This window comes from Mesoplodon densirostris, chromosome 10, assembly GCF_025265405.1.
Source record: "Mesoplodon densirostris isolate mMesDen1 chromosome 10, mMesDen1 primary haplotype, whole genome shotgun sequence".
Taxonomy (NCBI): domain Eukaryota; kingdom Metazoa; phylum Chordata; class Mammalia; order Artiodactyla; family Ziphiidae; genus Mesoplodon; species Mesoplodon densirostris.
In genome coordinates this window covers 2880582-2902724 of record NC_082670.1, presented here as the reverse complement: position 1 = coordinate 2902724, position 22143 = coordinate 2880582, and the positions used below count along the sequence as shown (strand labels likewise).

At 42.1% G+C, this 22143-nt stretch overlaps 1 protein-coding gene across 2 annotated transcripts in view; it reads right to left on the bottom strand.

The window, feature by feature from the left end:
• Positions 1-5489: 5489 nt before the first annotated feature.
• The window catches only part of RIPK1 (receptor interacting serine/threonine kinase 1), a 36559-nt gene continuing 19905 nt past the window's right edge, over positions 5490-22143 (bottom strand). For both annotated transcript variants that reach the window (XM_060109880.1, XM_060109879.1), the window contains 5 exons: positions 17247-17323; positions 10841-10931; positions 9389-9961; positions 8020-8172; positions 5490-6148 (listed from right to left, as the gene is read on the bottom strand). In XM_060109880.1, coding sequence (XP_059965863.1) covers positions 5862-6148; positions 8020-8172; positions 9389-9961; positions 10841-10931; positions 17247-17323 — 1181 coding nt within the window. In that variant the 3' untranslated portion in view covers positions 5490-5861. The remainder of the gene's footprint in view (positions 6149-8019; positions 8173-9388; positions 9962-10840; positions 10932-17246; positions 17324-22143) is intronic.

The following is a 22143-nucleotide window of genomic DNA, read 5'->3' as shown; positions in this document are numbered from 1 at the left end:
TAATTTCAGTTTTTGTGTTGTTCATCACTGTTTGTTTGCTTTTTAGTTCTTCTAGATCTTTGTTAAATGTTTCTTGTATTTTCTGCATTCTGTTTCTGAGATTTTGGATCATCTTTACTATCATTACTCTGAATTCTTTTTCAGGTAGTTGCCTATTTCATCTTCATTTATTTGGTCTTGTAAGATTTTACCTTGCTCCTTTGTGTGTAACATATTTTTTTGTCGTTTCTTTTTTTTTTTTTTTTTTTTTGATGGGTGGTGCTGTATTCCAGTCTTACTGGTTGTTTGGCCTGAGAGGTCCAGCACTGGAGTTTGCCGGCAGTTGGATAGAGCTGGGTCTTGGTGCTGAGATGAGGACCTCCGGCAGGCCTCACTCTGATTAATATTCCCTGGGGCCTGAGGTTCTCTGTTAGTCCAGCGGTTTGGACTTGGAGCTCCCACCATAGGAGCTTGGGCCCAACCTCCAGCCTGGGAATCAAGATCCTGCAAGCTTCATGGTGCAGTAAAAAAAAAAAAAAGATAGAAAGAAAAAAGGAGCAGTACAATGTCAAAGAATAAAAAACAAAATAAAATTAGAAAGATAAAAAAATATATTAGGGGGGCTTCCCTGGTGGCGCAGTGGTTAAGAATCCACCTGCCAATGCAGGGGACGTGGGTTTGAGCCCTGGTCTGGGAAGATCCCACATGCCGTGGAGCAGCTAAGCCTGTAAGACACAACTACTGAGCCTGTGCTCTAGAGCCCATGAGCCACAACTACTGAGACCATGTGCCACAACTACTGAGCCTGTTCTCTAGAGCCCGCAAGGCACAAGTACTGAAGCCCGCGTGCCTAGAGCCTGTGCTCTGCAACGAGAACCACCGCAATGAGAGGCCCACACACCGCAATGAAGAGTAGCCCCCACTTGCCACAACTAGAGAAAGCCCGTGCGCAGCAACAAAGACCCAGTGCATCCAAAAATAAAAATAAATAAAATTTAAAAATATATATATTAGGAAAAATAAAACTATAATTGAAACAACCACAACAAAGTAAAATAAAACCACAACAGAAAAAAGAAAAAAAATGGGGGGTGGGGAACAAGCCAAAAGGAGAGAACAATAATGAAGTATAAACAATAAAATAAAATTAGAAAAATAAAAGTATTAGGAAAAATAAAAATATTAAAGAATTAACAACAATGAATCAACAAGGTAAAACCGAACTCCAATCGAAAAGAGGAAAAAAGAAAAGGAAAAAAAAAAGCTTTGGCTGTTGGGGTGGAGTTTAGGCGGTGGGGTGGAACTTAGGCAGGGACGGGGGTTTAGGGTGGGGCGGGACCTAGGCGGGTGTGGGGGTGGTGCCATTTGAGCGTGGGGCGGCGCCTAGGCGGGGTGACGTTCAAGCGTGGGGCGGGGCTTCTGCTTAGGACCTGCAGAAGGGGAGAGGCAGCACGTGGAAGGGAGGGCCTCTGGAGGGCGGAGTTCTGGGGTTTGGAGGTAAGGCCCTGGGTGAGGGTGTGTGGGTGGGGTTTAGGCCCAGCACCTTGGATGGGGTCTCCAAGTGTAGAGGTGTGGGGGGGGGGCGGTGGGGGAGGCGGTAGGGGCGGGGCCTGGGCTCTGTGGGGCAGGAGGGAGGCTCCCAAGGCAGAGGCAGAGGATTAGGCCCGGGAGCCCAACAGGCTCCCCGGGGCCTAAGTGGACAGGGAAAGCGCTGGCTGCATTCCCTCCCGTTCCTTCGTGTCCCTCCATCATCTCCCCCATGTCTCCCTCTTCGTCGCCGTTGGTGGGTCCCGCTGGGTGTAGGAACTCCTCCCCTCCCCCAGCCGCCCCCAGGGGTGCCGGGTCGGAGGTCCGGCCTTTACTTGTGCTCCCCCTTCCCTCCCTCCCACTCCCTCAGGACCCGCGCGGCTGGAGGGGGCCGCTGGAGGGGGCCTCGATGAGCAGAGCATCAGGCCCGGGATCTCAGCAGGTTACAGGCTGTGCACTTAAAGATGGGGAATTTTATGTGTATTTTACCACTATTGAATTTTTTTTCTTCTTCAGACCAATTCAAGCTTTAAAGGTTATAAACATTATCTGCAATCGAAGATTCAATAGGGAAAAAAACAACTACCCTTTAATTCTGGCTGCTCTCCTGCCGTACCTGAACTGAAAATACCTGGCACATTCGTGGCTGCTGCTTAGCCTTGGCTTGAATTGGAGATTCCAACCGCTTCCTTGCACGTTACGTTATTTCTCCTCCCAGAGACCCTTCCACTGTAATAGTCCTGTAGGCACAGTGCTTCTACGTGTTACAGCCGTGGAAAGTTCTGTTACCTGCAGTGTCCTCACTGGCCCATTGGAGTTTCTTGAGCAGTAAAGGCAGGTTTGGCTTAAATATGGGTTATGCTAAGATATTTATGTTCTTTCAACATAAAGTTATCACATCAATTTCCTGCATAGAAAGAAAGAGAAATATGTAATATTCCAGCTACTATTGTTTGACTTTCAGAATCTTGGGTGGGGTCAACATTTCCTTATGTTTTCCTGAAATGTTGATTGGGATCTCTTGTCAAGAGATGATCAGGGTTAAAAATAATTGTACAATTTTAACACCAGTTATCCTACTGGTCAACAAAAATGGTAGTGCTGAGGGTTTAGCCTATTGGTGTAACAATTTTTAAGTACACACTTGAGAAGTAGCTCTGTGTAAACACTACTGTGCAGTTTAAAAAATAACTACTATTTGTTAGAGTCACAGATGTAGAAAACAATCTTATGGTTACCGGGGGAAAACAGGGGGAAGGATAAATCGGGAGATTGGGATTGACATATACACACTACTATATATAAAATAGATAACTAATAAGGACCTACTGTATAGCACAGGGAACTCTACTCAATACTCTAATGGCCTATGGGAAAAGAATCTTAAAAAGAGTGGATGAATGTATATGTATAACTGATTCACTTTGCTGTACACCTGAAACTAATACAACATTGTAAATCAACTATACTCCAATAAAAATTAATTTAAAAAATAACTATTTTTGTGCCAGGCACCTTGTGATGCATTATCTTATTTTAATCCTCACATCAACCTTATATACTAGTGCCCTATTTATAGATGAGGAAACTGAGGCTAAGAGAAGTTAGGAAGCAGGCCCCACGTACACAGCCAGAGCAGCAGAGGGGAATGTAAGCCTGCTTGATTTCAGAACCCTGTACCTGGATTATCCCATAGAACTAATCCTTCAGTGATTTCCTTGTAATTAGATGCTTCTAAAACCTTGACCATACAAAGACCTATTTTTATTTACATGATTACTGTAATTAGAAAAACTTAAAAAATAGACACACATTAAAATGTACATCAAGATACTATTTTAAATGTTTTGTGAGAAATAACTCCTTGTTGCTGAAGATCTAACTTCATATTATGGACCCAAAGCAAAGATCATGACCATAGCATCAAGTGGCGACTCTTCTGAGCAGGATGTGTGACCTGGAAGTGGGTCTTATTTAGCAGTATCAGCCTTAGGGTCTGAATAGCTTTCCAGAGCCAAGATGGATAGTCTTATTCTCATGTTGTAGTCTGTGTCGTCTCATTTAATTGGTTTCTGCCCAAGACTAGTGTGTTTGTGGTGCTTGGGCCTTGTACTGAACTCCTCGGATATAAACGTGGCCCTTTCAGCCCAGTCTTTAGAGAGTGGGGGCTGAAGGAAGGCCTCTGAGCCGGGTGTGAAGGACGGCAATGCCGCAGGCTCTCGGATCAGTGGGTTTTCATCTTGAAAGTCAAAATGCAACGTCAAGAAGCTCTTTTATCAGCAGCTTCCCCTCTCCTGCCCACAGCAGCGGTGAAAAGAAAATGCCAACCCCTGTGGTAAAGTCACAGTGGAGAATCTCAAACTGTTTCATTTATACAAACACATGGCTTATATTTGAGGTACAAAATTTTATTTTAAAAAGTCCATTAAAGATATCTTCTGGGGCCTCCCTGGTGGCGCAGTGGTTAAGAGTCCGCCTGCCGATGCAGGGGATACGGGTTCGTGCCCCGGTCTGGGAGGATCCCATATGCCGCGGAGCGGCTGGGCCCGTGAGCCATGGCCGCTGGGCCTGCGCATCCGGAGCCTGTGCTCCGCAACGGGAGAGGCCACAACAGTGAGAGGCCCGCATACCGCAAAAAAGAAAAAAAAATAAAATTAAAAAAAAAAAAAAAAAAAAAAGATATCTTCTGCTTTTTGCCTCTGAACATTGATCATGCAACCTCTTTGGAATTGAGAAGAAAGGCACAAGGGATGCATTTAGAAAAGAAATCATTCAGTCCCCTCCAGCAAGCCTGGGAATATTTGCCCCTCCAGTTTTCCTTTTGGGCTATGATCCAATGCTGTGTGGCAACGAAGTAGTGAGCCTGGATATGTGTGGGTAGGAAAACAGGTTCACTGCTTTATAGCAGTGCTGTCCTCAACTAGGGCAGTTTTGTCCCTCCAGGGAACATCTGGAAATGCCCAGAGACACTGCTGTTTGTCACAACGAGGGCTGGGAGGAGGGGGAGGAGAGCACTGTTGGCATCTCACAGGGAGAGGCCAGGGTCGCTTCCCACTGCCCTACGCTGCCCGGGACAGCCCTCCACAACAAAGAGCTACCTGGCTCCAGATGCGAACAGTGCCAAGGTTAAGAAATTGTGCTTTACAGCACCACTTCAGTGGTTGTGTGTGTGTGTGTCTGCTGGGACTGGAGGAGATTTAGAATCAGGACCAACAGTACTGTTATGAACCCACCAAACACTAGGATCTGTTCTGGCAGCCAGATGACCTTACGGCACCGCGTGCCTCCCTCCCGGGAGGTCTGAGCACAATGGCACACCTGCTCTGCCGAGCAAAGGGCGGGCAGAGGGTGGCCTGGTCACGTCCGTCTCCTAGCCCTCGAGTGCCTTCACTCCTTGGTTTCAGGTGGGCTTTGAAAGGTTCAGTGCTACAGGCACAACTAGCAGACTCGGAACCTGTCCTTTTACAGCCTAGCTCACAGAAAACAATGAAATTATTTCTATAGTACCCTGGGGTGAACTGAGGAAGCTGCTCAACACTGATCTGCCCTGAGGCTCCAGTCGTGGCCAGGGGTGAAGCGATCAATACCCCCGGCACACCTGCTCCCTCTTCAGGGCACGCAGGTTGGAAAAGTTCCTGAAGTGTCAGAATGCTAGGAAAGAACCTTTGTACTCGTCAGAATTAGTAGCAATTCTGTGCAATGACAGCCTGGGAGAGTCTGCTATTTTTGTTCTCTATTTCCCCCACCTTGTCTGTACTCCTTAAAATCGCTTCCGTTTATTTACAGAGTGAAGATGGCATATAACTCCTGAAGCCTGGAGCGACTGATACGGAATTTGACCCTGAAGTTAAGAGACCTTATAATTTTGGAATGAACTGTGGTTGTGATACAAAAAAATCCCATTTGACGAGAATACAGCATTTTACAGCTTCGGTTATAACAGGAGCCTCTGTAGAGAAGACAGTGCAGAATTAGAAAGCTGATTTAGTTTATATTCTCTTGATTTTTATTTTTCCTTGCTCAAGCAAAACTTCAAGAAACTGAATGAACAGCATCACTGGAGGTTATGGAATAATCTGAAAGAAAATGATCTCCCTTAAATCTCTCTCCCTTTCAAAACGCTATTAGGCTTCTTTTTTGATTGGACCTTGGCCATGAATAGGTCTTCCTGTGTAGTGGGTTGTTTGCTGTAGATTTCTTTTCCCATCCTCCAGCTATGAAAGGCAGGAAATGACTTTTACGCACAGAAACCACATCAGTGAGGACAGACTTCTGAGCCTTCTGCGGCAGCAGGCTTGCAGGGGGTCGCTCACCGAGTGAGGGGAGGGCCTCATGCTGCAGGAGCCCCTGTGGGCTCAGTTCTGGCTGATGCGTATCAAGCAGTTCAGCAGGTCTATCCTGGAACACTGGTAGAGCGCACAGGCCAGCTTCCCCACGGTGGCCCCCCTGCTGCCTTCCCTCATCAGCCACCTTTGGAGCATCTGGTAAACCTTTTCTTTTAGTCCATCTCGCTCATAGTCATGGTCAATTTCATCAATCTGAGATTGAGAGAAGCCCAGCTTACGGGCAAAGTTTTTCCACTGCTTGCCCAGATTTTCTCTGACTGGGTCCAGGTGTTTATCAGTCAGACTAGTGGTATTATCTGCCAAATAGAAAAGAGAAGAAGGCATCAAGCTATGGCCATTTGAACGTCTAGCTTCAAAGACCTGTATAAAGTGAAGAGTACCAGGACACGGTGAAAAAGATCTTTTTTTTTTTTTTTTTTTTTTTGTGGTACGCGGGCCTCTTACTGTTGTGGCCTCTCCCGTTGCGGAGCACAGGCTCCGGGCGTGCAGGCTCAGTGGCCACGGCTCATGGGCCCAGCCACTCTGCGGCATGTGGGATCTTCCCGGACCAGGGCACGAACCCACGTCCCCTGCATCGGCAGGCGGACTCTCAACCACTGCGCCACCAGGGAAGCCCAAAAGATAACTTCTTCATGCTATATAGTTGTGGGCTCATCGGTGGATACTTCACCTGTCTGCCAGCCCATGTGGAGGAACCTCTTCCCCGCCGAGGAGGTGCAGGTCTGAGGCACAGCCCGAGGCTTGGAGAGCAAAACCCCTCTGGTTTCTAGGCTGTTCTGTACAACCTGAGCCACAGCCCTTGTTTATATCACACATTCCTGATGTAAAGGGGGAAGACACCATTTTTGTTCCTTCTGGGCATTTTCCACTTATATCTGGCCAGAGTTAAGGTCATTCAACTCAGGATACCCTTCACCCAGCAGTTTGCTTTCCTCTTACTTAATCAAGGAAACTGAGACCACTGGCTGTGAACTGGTTTGATTACAGTGCCTTCCCTTGTCTTTTAATGGATGAGGTATTTTTGGACTTATCCCTCCCCGCCCCAAGGGCTGTTCCCTTTCCTCCTACAGCCGTAACCTCTCTCTTTCTACTTGTTCCTTCCTCTCAGGCCTTCGTAAAAGTAATAAAGTGAAGCAAAGTAAAAGTATAAAACCACCGGGACACCACAAACAAACCCCATTTCTTGATCCTCGTCGGACCTCAGTGAAGCTGAACATGAGAAAAAAGGCTCCTCATTTTCCCCCAACTCCCCACAGCGCAGCCTCTGCCATCACCACTGCACGTCAGGCGTCCAACGTTCCGTCAACGCTTCGCCAGGAGAGGGAACCTGGGTTCCATCAGATTCTCAAAGGTACCCTTGTCACCCCCAAAATTAGGAACTTCCGCTCTAGTATTTTAAAGACTAGCCTTCAAATGGGTTAGACCGGGGATTGTCAAACTATGGCCCATGGGCCAAATCCAGCCCGCTGCTTGTTTTTGTAAACCAAGTTTTATTAGAACACAGCGACGCCCATTCGTGTACATACTGTCTGTGGCTGCTACTGTACTACGGTGTTAGCTGGGTAGCTGCAACAGAGACCTCAGGACCAGTGCAGCCTAGAACATTTACTACCTGGCCCTTGATTTAAAAAAACTGCCCATCCTAGGGTTAATTAGAAAGCTGGTTCTTAAATCACATTGCTTTGGCCTCGTGACTGCTTTTCCCAGGTTGTGTTTGGGGATTAATGTTATGAGGCTGCATAGTGGAACCCCATAAGAGAAAGCCCTCTTATTTTTATTATGCATGTGCAGTTGAGGGCAGAGTCTTCTATCTTTTACAGAATCCCCTTGGATGAGGACCTGAGGGAGCTGCTGCTGCTAGGTCCAGGTACTAATACTGATGCGATGATGACGATGGTGTGTTTAACACTTGTATATCTTACTATGTGCCAGGCAGTGTACTAAGCTCTTTATTCATATCGACTCGTTTAACTTGCACAGCAAATCCATGAATTAGATATTCTAATTATCTCCACAGTAAACATAAATAAGTTACAAAGCAATTACATGGAAATTACAGAGCTATTTTAGAGAGGAAAGACAGGGCACTTTCACGGAGAATAATCAGAGAAATATTAGATAAGACAGTTCAAGGTTACTATAGATGGGTCCTTCAAGGGCATCTTACCAAAGATATCTTGGTACTCAGAAGCTGGGTCTTCTTTCAAGTTCATGTGCGTGCTGTCCGGTACCAATGAACTCATTCCGCCAATCTCCATATAATTACTGTTTCCAATCTGAATGCCAGAACTGTTGTATATGCTATATTTTAAAGACTCATCTGATTAGAGAGAAACACATAGGTAAGTACATCTAGACTGAAAGCAACAGAAAAAAGTACTACATGGTAAAGGGGCAGGGCTTTACTCCAAATGCTTAAGTTAAATTATTTATCCTATGCCACCCTTTGAAATTTTCTTCTTTAAAAGGTGGCTGAATCACCTCACATCCATTAGGATGGCAACTATCAAAAGTACAGAAAATAACAAGTGTTGGCAAAGTTGTGGAGCAATTGGAACCCCTATGCACTGCTGGTGGAAATATAAAATGGTACAGCCACTGTGGTAACCAGTATGGTGGTTCCTCAAAAAATTAAAAATAGAATTACCATACAATCCAGCAATTCTACCAGGTATATACCCCAAAGAACTGAAAGCAGGGTCTCAATCAGATATTTATACACCCATGTTTATAGCATTATTCATAATAGCCAAAAAGTGGAAGGCACCCAAGTGTCCAACAGCGGATGAATGGATAAACAAAATGTGGTCCATCCATACAATGGAATACTATTCAGCCTTAAAAAAGGAGATTCTGACACAGGCTCTAACATGGGTGGACCTTGAGGACATTGTGCTCAGTGAATAACCCAGTCACAAAAGGACAAATACCATATGATTCCACTTATATGAGGTCCCTAGAGTCATCAAATTCATAGAGACAGAAAGTAGAAGGTTGACTGCCAGGGGCTGGGAGGAAGGAGAATGGGGAGTTATTGTCTGCTGGGTACAGTTTCAGTTGGGGAAGAAGAAAGAGTTCTGGGGGTGGGTGGTGGTGACGATTGCCCAACAACGTTGTTTTCATCACCAGGGGTAGTCTCTGGCCTGTATGAGATAAAAAATGAAAACATCCAAGATTTATTTCTTACCTTCAGAAAACAGCAAGCAAGCGAAAGAATACAAGCAGATACCTTCACTTGCATCAGAGATTGGACATAGTGGAGCTACTGAGATTTGGGTTAGAGTGGAAGATGCCTACTAGATGCAAAGACCTGTGGCCCGACACTTGTGGGCAGCTGCACTGACTTCTACCCAAACCAAGAGCCTAGGCCAGGTGGTCTGATGGAGACTTATTCCGAGAAGGCAAGGTGTGTCTGGTGGCTGAAGCCTCCAGACAGCTTGTCCTTTGTTCACTTATAGTCTACAACAGAGCTAATGGCTGCTTTATTTTCAGGAAAAGTTAAAAAATAGAACAGTGTGACTTAAGGGCCTGTTTACCTCTTGATGGCAAGGAGCTGAGTGGAATGGTGGGTGTGTTTCCCAGTAGGTTGGTCTCAGGCACTGGAGTTTTATACGGGCTTGGCATGTGGCCTGGAATTGGCCCATACCAAACCCCTGGACCTGCGGTTCTCAGATCTACTGGTCTTGCTCCAAAACCAAGTGATGTACACAATCCATTTCTCCAGTATAGTAACTGGGGTTGGCTGGTTAGCCCTGTTGGTTGCTGTACTGCATTACCATGATTGGTTGCACCGGAATAAGCAAGGTCTTTTAGCCCTGGGTTCTGACCATTCTCATAAAGTCTCTGCTGTGCAAAAGGGTCATGGGAGACCCTCCGTCTCCTCTCTTCCTGTCTCCTGTCAGCCACATTCCGTCTGGGCTGCTCTTCTGTATGCTTGTCCATGCGGCTGCCATAAAGATGGTAGTTGGCCTCCTCCTGGAGTTTACTGTGCAGTCGGAGGTCCTCCTGCTGCTGCTGCTGCTGCTCTGGGGCGGGAGCAAACCAGGAGTCCTCCACAGGACCCAACCCGATCCCCCGTGAACTGTGCAGCGAACTGGGCTGTTCTGTGGCTTAAAATAAATGAATCAGCGTCGGAAAGAGTTTCATGAAACATTAAAAAGTAAAAACCTGAGCACAATCATGAATCTGTACCTTGGAGTAACACTGAGAACTCTGAGAACAAATAAAAAGCGTTTACCAGGTGGTTTTCCTCCTGTGAGTTACATAGGTAATAAGTAGTCGTCCCTGCCTGGCAGTGTGAGAGCACGAGAGAAGTTATAACCAAGCAGCAGAAAGGTGGGTGTTGTAGGAATGACCAAGGAAGAAAAGGACTTGTGTTGGAGCAGAGAAGGTGTCTCCTTGTTGTGACGCAGGGCTGGAAGATAAGAATGGCAGCAGTTCTGTGCTAAGCGCTTCTGTGGATTCTTTTATTCTTTAAAAGCCCTATAAGAGTAGGAGCACTTATTATCACAATGATGGATGAGGCTTACAAGAAGTCAAGTAATTTGCCCCAGAACAGACACCTGATAAGTGGCTTCAATATCCTATACTCTGCTTTCCCTTCTGTTAAATGAAAAAAGCATCCCTGCTTGAATCTGAGGCCAACCTCTCTGCAGGTATTCTGGACCCAGTCATCCCTGACCTTCTCAAGGACTCTGCTCCCACATAGGTTCCTGTCTTTTTCCTGAGCTGTCACTTCCTCCCTATCAGATATATGAGGCCTCTTGTGTTCAGGATACTTTATGATTTTGGTGAACATGTTGTTACCTAATATTTCAAATATATGTACCTTAACTCCAAATATATTAGAAAGTCCTTTAAGCCAGCTGTTATATTTTATAGCTTCTTCTGTTTCTCATATAGTTGTAAATAGCATTTTAGACAGTACAGTGAGTGAATGAACAAACAAATAAGTGAATAAATAGATTTTCAATCACAGTATAAGTTACCTGAATTTGACCTGCTTGGAGATATTGCTACGCAATCAATTTGGAGAGACTTCATTCTCTTTACAATTTCATTTTGGCCTGGATACTCTTTCTAGAATTAAGAACATAAAGACATATTTTAGTAAATAGCAGAAAATATTGGGTTGGCCAAAAAGTTCCAGAAAATTGTTGTAAGGAAGAACAAATTTTTCAGATGGTAGAAATTTCACATAGCTCTTACAAGCAGTAAATACTTCTTTAAGAAAATAAACTTTTTTCCCTAAATAGCCGAAACAATCTTAAAAAAGAACAAAGTTGGAGGGCTCACACTTCCTGATTTCAAAACTCACTACATAGCTACAGTAATCAAAACAGTGTGGTATTGGCCTAAGGAAAGACATACAGACCAATGGAATATAATGAACCCAGAAATAAACCCTTGCATATATGGCCAATTGATTTTTTATTTTTATTTATTATTATTTATTTATTTACTTTTGCCGTACAGCATGCGGGATCCCCAACCAGAGATGGAACCCTTGCCCCCTGCAGTGGAAGCACCAAGTCTTAACCACTGGACCGCCAGAGAAGTCGCTGGCCAATTGATTTTTGACAAGGGGGCCACGACCATTCAATGGGGGAACACTGGTATCTACATGTGAAAGAATGAAGTTAGATCCTTACCTTTCAACATACACAAACATATATAAAAATTACCTCAAATGGATCAAAGACCTAAGCTTAAGAGCTAAAACTATATAACTATAAGAAGAAAACATAGGGGAAAAGCTTCATGACATTGGATTTGACAATGATTTCTTGGATAAAACACCAAAAGCACAGGCAACAAAATAAAAATAGGTAACTGGACTACATCAAAATTAAAACCATCTGTACATCAAAGGACATTATCAAGAGAGAGAACAGACAACCCACAGAGTAGGGAAAAATTTTTGTAAATCACATAAAATATAAGGGATGAATATCCAGATTATATAAAGAATTCCTATAATCCAACAACAAAAAACAAACAACCCAGTTCAAAAACAGGCAAAGGACTTGAATAGATATTTCTCCAAAGAAGACATACAGATGGCCAAGAAGCACATGAAAAGATGCTCAACATCATTACTCAAAGAGAAATGCAAATCAAAACCGCCATTCATTACAATGGCTATTATCAAAACAAAACAAACCCCAGAAAATGAAAAGTGTTAGTGAGAAGATAGAGAAATTGGAACCCTTGTAAACTGATGGTGGGAATATAAAATGGTGTAAATGATGGTTCCTCAAATGTTTAATGTATAATTATCATACAATCCAGCAATTCCACTCCTAGGTATACACCCAAAATAATTAAAAGCGGAGACTCAAAAAGATACTTGTATACCAATGTTCATAGCAGCATTATTCATTATAGACAAAAGGTGGAAACAGCTCAAGTATCCATCAAAGATGAATGAATAATCAAAATGTGACATATACGTACAATGGAATATTATTCAGCCTTAATGAAGTTCTGATACATGCTACAAAATGGATGAACCTTGAAAACATTATGCTAGGTGAAATATGCTAGACACAAAAAGACAAATTGTATGATCCCATGTCTATGAGGCACCTAGAATAGTCACATTCATAGAGACAGAAAATAGAATAGAGGTTACCAGGGGCTGGGGAGAGGGAGGAATGGGGAGTTGTTGCTTGGGATACAGAGCTTCTGTTTGGGATAATAAAAATGGAAATGGATACTGGTCGTGGTGGTACAACATTGTGTGTTAATGCCACTGAATTGTATACTTAAAATTGGTTAGGATGGTAAATTTTATGTTATGTATATTTTACTACAGTTAAAAAAAAGATAAAACTTCTTCCCTTATAAAAATAATAATCATTATAAAAGATATACAAAATGTATAGAATTAACTTTAAATAGAAACCTACTCAAGTGAAAAAATTAACATTTTGTATTTCCTACAAGTTTTTTCCCCTGGTCATATTTGCACTATGCTCTTAACAGAGTGCCTGATAACAGGTAGATGATCAAAAATATTCAGAATCAACATATGAATGATTTAGGGGAGAATGACACAGGATATTAACTATGTGTACAGTTTGTAGCATTTTGTATGTTGCTTTTTACTTAACACATAAGCATTTTTATGTTATTTTAATTTTTTTTCTTTAATTGGACTGTAATTGCTTTACAATGTTGTGTTAGTTTCTGCTGTACAACGAAGTGAATCAGCTATATGTACACCTATATCCCCTCCCTCTTGGACCTCCCTCCCGCCCCCCATCCCACCTATCAAGGTCGTCACAGAGCACCAAGCTGAGCTTCCTGTGCTATACAGCAGGTTCCTACTAGCTATCTATTTTACACGTGGTAGTGTATATATGTCAATCCAGATCTCCCAATTCGTCCCATCCTCCCCTTCCCACCCTGTGTCCACATGTCCATTCTCTACGTCTACGTCTCTATTCCTATCCTGGAACTAGGTTCATCTGTACCATTTTTCTAGATTCCACATATAAGCGATATTATACAGTATTTGTTTTTCTCTTTCTGACTTACTTCACTCTGTCCCTAGGTCTATCCACATCTCTACAAAAGGCACTATTTCATTCCTTTTTATGGCTGAGTGATATTCCATTGTATATAGGTGCCACTTCTTTATCCATTCATCTGGTGATGGACACTTAGGTTGTTTCCATGTCCTGGCTATTGTAAATAGTGCTGCAATGAACACTGGGGTACATGTGTCCTTTTGAATTATGGTTTTTCTCAGGGTATATGCCCAGTAGTGGGATTGCTGGGTTGTATGGTAGTTCTATTTTTAGTTTTTTTTTTTTTTTTTTTTTTTTTTTACGGTACGTGGGCCTCTGGCTGCTGTATGCGCCCAGTAGTGGGATTGCTGGGCCATATGGTAGTTCTGTTTTCAGTTTTTTAAGGAACCTCTGTACTGTTCTCCATAGTGGCTGTATCAATTTACATTCCCACCAACAGTGCAAGAGGGTTTCCTTTTCTCCACACCCTCTCCAGCATTTATTGTTTGTAGATTTTTTGATGATGGCCATTCTGACCTTGAGGTGATACCTCATTGTAATTTTGATTTGCATTTCTCTAATGATTAGTGATGTTGAGCAGCTTTTCACGTGCCTCTTGGCCATCCGTGTCTTCCTTGGAGAGCTGTCTATTTAGTTCTTCCACCCATTTTTTAATTGGTTTGTTTTGTAAAAGCAATTGTTTTCTTTTTACAGCTATTTCTTATTAGACAAAATATATAAATACAAACTTCTTTTAAAAGATTCAAACTGCTGAATTACACAGAGCAACACTTTAATGTCACTCCTTCCAACCCCCTCTCTTCCATTTTCAGAGGTAATCCTTATCTGGAGTATGTTGTGGACATTTTATTCTCTCTAGGCATTTGCATATATATTCTGGAAATATACAAATATTTATACATATGTGTATATATATATATATTTACATATTTGTGTATTTCCAAATTTTAACTCTCACAAAGGTGCAAAATCTCCTGAAGCTAAATCTTTGAGCATACATGTGAGTAGGATAGATTACTGAGAGCAGAACTGCAGCAGAAGTTATGTGCTTTTAAAATTGGGGTAGATGCTTCACCGTTCAATAAACTTCAACTTTCACTTTTACCAATACTACATGAGATTGTCTGTTATTCTGCATTTTCACAAACACTTGATATTATCAACCTTTCAAAACTACTGTCAATCTAATGGATGAAAAATTATAATCAGTTCACTTTGCTTTTCTGTTATATCTTTTTCAAGCTTTACTGTCCATTGATGGATTCAGCTTGTTTATATTTTACTCAGGATTTTCACATTTACATTGTTAAGTGAAATTGTTCTGTAAGTTTCCTTTCTTGTATCTTCTTTTCAGGTTTGGGAATCAAGGTTATCTTAGTCTCATAAAATGAGTTTAGGAACGTTCCTTCTTCCCTATTATCTCGACAAGTTGTATACAATTGGGGTAATTTCTTCATTGAGTATTTGATAGAAACTGCTGATAAAGCTATATGGTTGTGGAACTTTCTTGCAGGACTGATTCAATCTCTTTTAATAGTTATGGGAATATTCAGGTTTTCCATCTCTATTTGAGCCAGTTTTGCTAAATTATACAGTTGACCCCTGAACAACATGGGAGTTAGGGGTGCTCATCCCCTCACAGTCGAAAATCCAAGTGTAATTTTACAGTTGGTCCTCTGTATTCATGGTTCCACATTATGAATTCAATCAAGTAAAGATCATGTAGTACATATTTATTGAGAAAAATCTGTGTATAAGTGGACCCATGGAGTTCAAACCTGTGTTGTTCAAGGGTCAACATATTTAAAAAAAATTTATTGCCTTCTTGGTGAAATGAAACTTTTATTGTTATGAATTATTCCTGATTGCTGTGGTAATGCTTTTTTTCCTTAGTGACTATCTTTCCTGATGTCCTTTTGATTACTTCCTTGGTTTGCATTGGATACCTCTCTTTTATAGTGTAGGTATCCCTCCAAAGTCTGGCAATTGTGGGTTTTTAAAAAATTTTTTTATCGTTTTGATTGGAGTATAATTGCTTTACAATGGTGTGTTAGTTTCTGCTTTATAAGAAAGTCAATCAGTTATACATATACGTATGTCCCGATATCTGCTCCCTCTTGCATCTCCCTCCTACCCTCCCTATCCCACCCCTCCAGGTGGTCACAAAGCACCGAGTGGATATCCCTGTGCTATGTGGCTGCTTCCCAGTAGCTATCTATTTTACATTTGGTAGGGTATATATATCCATGCCACTCTCTTTGTCCCAGCTTACCCTTCCCCCTCCCTGTGTCCTCAAGTCCATTCTCTAGTAGGTCTGCGTCTTTATTCCCTTTTTGCCCCTAGGTTCTTCATGACTTTTTTTTTTTTTTTTTTTTTTTTTTAGATTCCATATATATGTGTTAGCATACGGTATTTGTTTTTCTCTCTCTTACTTCACTCAGTATGACAGACTCTAGGTCCATCCACCTCACTACAAATAACTCAATTTCATTTCTCTTTATGGCTGAGTAATATTCCATTGTATATATGTGCCACATCTTCTTTATCCATTCATCTGTTGATGGCCACTTAGGTTGCTTCCATGTCCTGGCTATTGTAAATAGAGCTGCAATGAACATTGTGGTACATGACTCTTTTTGAATTATGGTTTTTCTCAGGGTATATGCCCAGTAGTGGGATTGCTGGGTTGTATGGTAGTTCTATTTTTAGTTTTTTTTTTTTTTTTTTTTTTTTACGGTACGCGGGCCTCTCACTGTTGTGGCCTCTCCCGTTGCGGAGCACAGGCTCAGTGGCCATGGCTCACGGGCCCAGCCGCTCCGCAGCACGTGGGATCTTCCCGGACCGGGGCACGAACCGGCATCCCCTGCATCGGCAGGCGGACTCTCAGCCACTGCGCCACCAGGGAAGCCCCTATTTTTAGTTTTTTAAGGAACCTCTATAGTGTTCTCCATAGTGGCTGTTATCAATTTACATTCCCACCAACAGTGCAAGAGGGTTCCCTTTTCTCCACACCCTCTCCAGCATTTATTGTTTGTAGATTTTTTGAAGATGGCCAGTTTGGCAATTCTTGACTATCTGACTGTGTATGTGTGTGCATATCTTAAAATCTCTGTCTGCCTGCCTGTTTTATTTACTGTAGTCTCCCTTTCATGATTATAGCACCATGTTGCTGTAAGACTTAAGACAACAGCTTGTTTCCTGAGTGTGTGAGGAGGGGAGGTCTCTGTTCCTCTTGGCTGGTTAGTTGGCAACAGTCTCTGACATACCTCTCTGATCCCAGGCACCAAACTCACTGCTTCGGCCCTGGGCACATGCTGCCCCCCATCTGCTGCTTTAGCACAAGACGTGAGGGGGGAGGAGCCAACTTTTAAAACTGACACAACCATGGCTCCCAAATGACAACGCCTACCAACGTCCCGTGTGACCACCCACTTCTTCTACACATTGACACAAGACTTCTTCCTCCATGACTTCTTGATTATTATGTTTGGGTCAGCCTTTTACAACTTTTTTCCTGTTTTATGTCTCAACAGATACAATTCTGTTGTCTTTTTATCTTTCAAGAATTCCTCAAAATGACTGATCCACCTATGGTACTTTCCATCCTGTTCCAGTAATGTTGTGCTTTTGTTTTCATTTTGGTAGATATATTTTCTCTCATTTCATTAGTTTTGACAGAGGAACGGGTCTGGTATGCTAACTTGATGATATCTGCATAAAACTGCCTATTTTGTTTTTTGTGGTTACCAAGCTAGCTTACCTCAAATCTCAGTAATAAAGTATAATGCTTTGGTTTTCATGACTGACAATATACATGCTTCAATATGTTAGCATTTTGAGCAGCTGCTACGTTACCTACCTTTAAACTCTTCATATCCTCTTCTACATGTTCTTCTAATTGATTTAAATAAAAAGGCCTAAATTTTTCTTCAATGCCTATATGTAAAAAAAATAGTACTTTAAATTTCTTAAGTATTTTCTAGAATAAAATTAAAATATTACCAACCTATTATCTTTGAATTACTTACCGTAATCTGTGAGCAAAGCAGGGAAATATAAATTTAAATGCCAAATCACTGACTTTCATAAAGAGACTAACAAGACTATTCCACAGACAGAACAAAGGATAGGATATCACTGGAAACCCAGGGCTCCTGCCTAATAATAGACAGTTTCTCTGGCTGCAGCACAAAGCCCTACCTAATATGAGTTAATTTCCAAATGAAAAAGATGGGTGGACTCCTTGTTTCTGTCCCTTTGGCATCTAAGTTACTATAGGGTGGAATACTCAGAATAAGGATCTGGTATAAAGCTAGAGCTGTTAGCCTTAAAAGAAAAATGTAACTTCCATTTTTGGGAAGCTGGAATAGACATACTTTTCCTTATTTCTCCCACTAAGTATGACAAGAACCCCTACATATTATATTATATATAAAACAAACATAAGGAGACTGAAAGGAGGAGAGACAAAGTCAGACTATCTAGGGACTTTGGGATCTGAGGAAAGACATGGCAGTAAGCTTACTGGATTTCTTTTTTTTTTTTTTTTTGCTGCACAGATCTCAGACTTGGACCTGAAGAAGCTAGCAACCCAACAAAAAAGCCCAACAAAAGCCTGTTCTTTCTGGCCAGAGGGCTAAGCAAGGGGCAGCCTAGCAAGACAGAGTGCTTAGTCCATAACCACTCGCCAGCCAAATGCCATAGAAAAATCATGACTCCATCCCCCACCCCCACCAGCAAAGACTGAGTGGGGAGTTGAGACTCCCGACCCCAGAAGACACTGACAGGGTGCTCCAACACCCCACCAGGGCGATGTCAGAGAAGGCCAAATAGGAGGTCAGAACTTTCCTTCCAGTCAGGTGGTAATGAGCCCCTCCACTCCTGTGGTGTCAGTGGACAACAAGGGTAGACTGAACTTGCATCCTCACCTTGCAGTAATAAGATGCTCCTTCCCTATCCCAATGGGGAACTATCAGAAGAGGCCTTGGGTGAGTTGGGACTTTCACCTCCATTGCAGTGTCCATGGAGACCATGTGGACTCCACTGAAACCCTCACCCCTGACCAGTAGTAACAAAAAGCCTCCCACTTCAGGTGTCAACAGGGCCAAGTGGGGAAACTGACTTCCTTCCACCTGGTGCTAACAAGGTGGCAGTCACCCTTTCTTTGTCAAAGCCATGTCAGAAGAGGCCAGCTAAAAACAGAAGGCTGGGCCTCCCTGGTGGCGCAAGTGGTTGAGAGTCCGCCTGCCGATGCAGGGGATACGGGTTCGTGCCCCGGTCTGGGAGGATCCCATGGGCCGCGGAGCGGCTGGGCCCGTGAGCCATGGCCGCTGAGCCTGCGCGTCCGGAGCCTGTGCTCCGCAACGGGGGAGGCCACAACAGTGAGAGGCCCACATACCGCAAAAAAAAAAAAAAAAAAAAAAAAAAAACAACAAACAGAAGGCTTCATAGTAAGGAAATGTACAAGTTTCAATAGAAAAATCATTCATCATACTAAGACCCAGTAAGGTCACAAAGTGAATGACAAAAGACAACTAACAGAGGCCAACATCAAGATGACAGAGACATTAGGATTACACATCAAAGATCTTTAAACAGCCATGATAAAAATGCTTCAGGAAGCAATTATGAATATGCTTGAAACAAATGAAAAAATAGAAAGCATCAACAAAGAAATAGAAGATATGAAAGAAATTTCAGTGAAATTTTAGAACTGAAAAATAAAATAAGGCAAATAAAAAGCTCAGTGGATGAACTCTACAGCAGAATGGAGGAGAAAGAGCAAAGTCAGTGAAATGGAAGACAGAACAATAAAAATGAATGGAAATTCTAGCCAGTGCAATAAAGCAAGAAAAGAAAATAAAAACCAAACAGATCAGAAAGAAAGAAATGAAAATGCCCCTGTTTGGAAATGACATGAAAGTCTAAAAAAATCTCCAAAAAAACTCCTAGAACCAGTTAGTGAGTTCGACAAGGTCACAGGATATAGGATTAACATACAAAAATCAACTCTACTTCTATATTCTAGCAATGAACAAATGGACACCTAAGTTAAAAATACAAACTACTTATAATTGCTAAAAAAAAAAAAGGAAATAGATATATAGGACTTGTATGCTGAAAACTATACAACACTGATAAAGAAATCAAAGACAATCTAAATAAATGGAGAGACATAGTGTGTTCATGGATTAGAAGACTCAATATAGTAAAGATGTCAATTCTCCCCAAATGGATACACAGGTTTAACACAATTCCTATCAAAATCCCAGTAAGATTTTTTTTTTTTTAGACATAGACAAGATTTTTCTAAATTTTATATGGAAAGACAGGAACTAAAGTCGTTAAAATAACTTTTTAAATGAAGAAAAAAGTGGGAGAAATCAGTTCGTCCAATTTCAAGAACTTATGTCACTAAAGTAATTAAGACCGTAGGTACTGGAGTAGGGATAGATGCATAGATTAACGGACCAGAACAGAGAACCCAGAAATAGACCCAGACAAATATCCCAACTGACTTCTGACAAAGGACAAAAAACAATGCAAGGGAAGAAGGGCAGCCTTTCAACAAATGGCGTTAGAATGAGGCAAAAAGGAAAAAAACAGCGAACTTCTACCTAAGTCTCACACCTTATACAAAAATTAACTCAAAATGGATCATGGGGCCTCCCTGGTGGCGCAAGTGGTTGAGAGTCCGCCTGCCGATGCAGGGGATACGGGTTCGTGCCCCGGTCTGGGAGGATCCCATATGCCGCGGAGCGGCTGGGCCCGTGAGCCATGGCCGCTGAGCCTGCGCGTCCGGAGCCTGCGCGTCCGGAGCCTGTGCTCCGCAACGGGGGAGGCCACAACAGTGAGAGGCCCGCATACCGCACAAAAAAAAAAAAAAAAAAATGGATCATGGTATTTTCCCAGTAAGACATAAATCACATAACTGGCAAGAAAGACAACCAATATTTAGTTCTGTGTTATCATTCTTATGTTAGCAATAATAAATTTTCCTTGACAATAAAAACAAAACAAAACACAAAAAACTTAACAGAGACTTAAATGTAAAACCGTAAGAATTTTAGAACAAAACAGAAAAAAATATTTGGGATCCAACCCTGACAGTGTCCTTAGACTTGACACCAAAAGTATAATACATAAAAGGAAAAATTAATGAATGAGTCTTCATCAAAATAAAAACGTTTACTCTGTTAAAGACCCTGCTAAGAGGATGAAAAAAACCAAGCTACGGATTGGGAGAAAATAGTTGAAAACCACATGTCCAAGAAAGGAATACTATATAGAATATATAAAGAACACTCTAAATTCAACAGTGAAAAAACAAAATCCAATTAGAAAATGGGCAAAAGACATAGAGCAACATTTTTCACCAAGGAAGATACACAGATGGCAAATAAGAACATGAAAAGATATTCACCAACATTAGCCATTATAGAAATGCAAATTAAAACCACAATGAGATATCACTACATACCTATCAGAGTGGCTAAAATTAAAAAACAGCAACACCACCAAATGCTGGTAAGGATGCAGAGAAACTGGTGAGAATATAAAATGGTACAGCCACTCTGGAAAACAGTTTGGCAGTTTTGTTTTGCTTTGTTTTGTTGTGGTTGTTGTTGTTGGCATGTGTGATCTTGTTTTTTTGGGTTTTTCTGGCCATGCCACGCGGCTTGTGGGATCTTAGTTCCCCGACCAGGGACTGAATCTGGGTCTTTGGCAGTGAGAGCATGGAGTCCTAACCACTGGACCGTCAGGGAATTCCCAGTCTGGCAGTTTCTTTAAAAAAAAAACAAAACAAAACCCTAAACATGAACCTACCACATGACCTAGTTATTTCACTCTTGGGTATTTTTATTCCAGAGAAACAAAGACTTATATTCACACAAAAACCTGCAACATGAATATTTACAGCAGCTTTACTCCTATGAAAGAGCTGCACGAGGGACCCCTGTGGTGATGGAAAGGTTCTGTATCCGACTGTGTCAGTGTCAATATCCCAGTGGTAATGCAGTCCTATAGTCTGGCCAGATGTCATCAGTGGGGGAAACTAGGTAAAGGGTACATGGGATATCTGTGTTATTTCTTATAACTGCATGTAAATCTACAATTACCTCAAAATAAGAATTTTAATTTAAAAAAAGTGAAAAAGGCATGAGAGAAGAAACCACGCCAGGATAAGATTCAGCAAATAAGAAAACAGGCAACTAAATCAATCACACCTCTAACCCTTTGGTGGGAGTGGTAGGTGGGGCTTCAATTCTGTTTTCTCATCGCAGAAATATGAGAGCAAAGTCCTTTGTAGGCTCCTACGTTCCTTCCTGCTATTTATTTTTTCCTCACCTGATTTTCTTCTTTCCTCTGCCTCTAGGACTTTAGCAAGATCCTAGGCAACACAGGGGAATGAGAAGAGGTACAGGATGTGACATGTCCATGTCCCTTTCCTTCTCCTTCTACTATTGGCCCAATCCAAATGACAAAATCACATTTCCAAAGATGCCAGCTTCGCAAGGGAAGGGAAATGAACTAAAAGCTAAGAAATAAGAAGGCCTGTGGAAGCAACCCATTCAGCAGATGAATGGATGGACAAAATGTGGTCTACATACCATGGAGTACCACTCGGCAGTGAAAAGGGAGGAGATTCTGACACAGGCTACAACATGGGTGAACCAACCCTGAAAATGTTGTGCACAGGAAAGAAGCCAGTCACAAAAGGACAGATACTGTATGATTCCACTTAAACGAGGTAC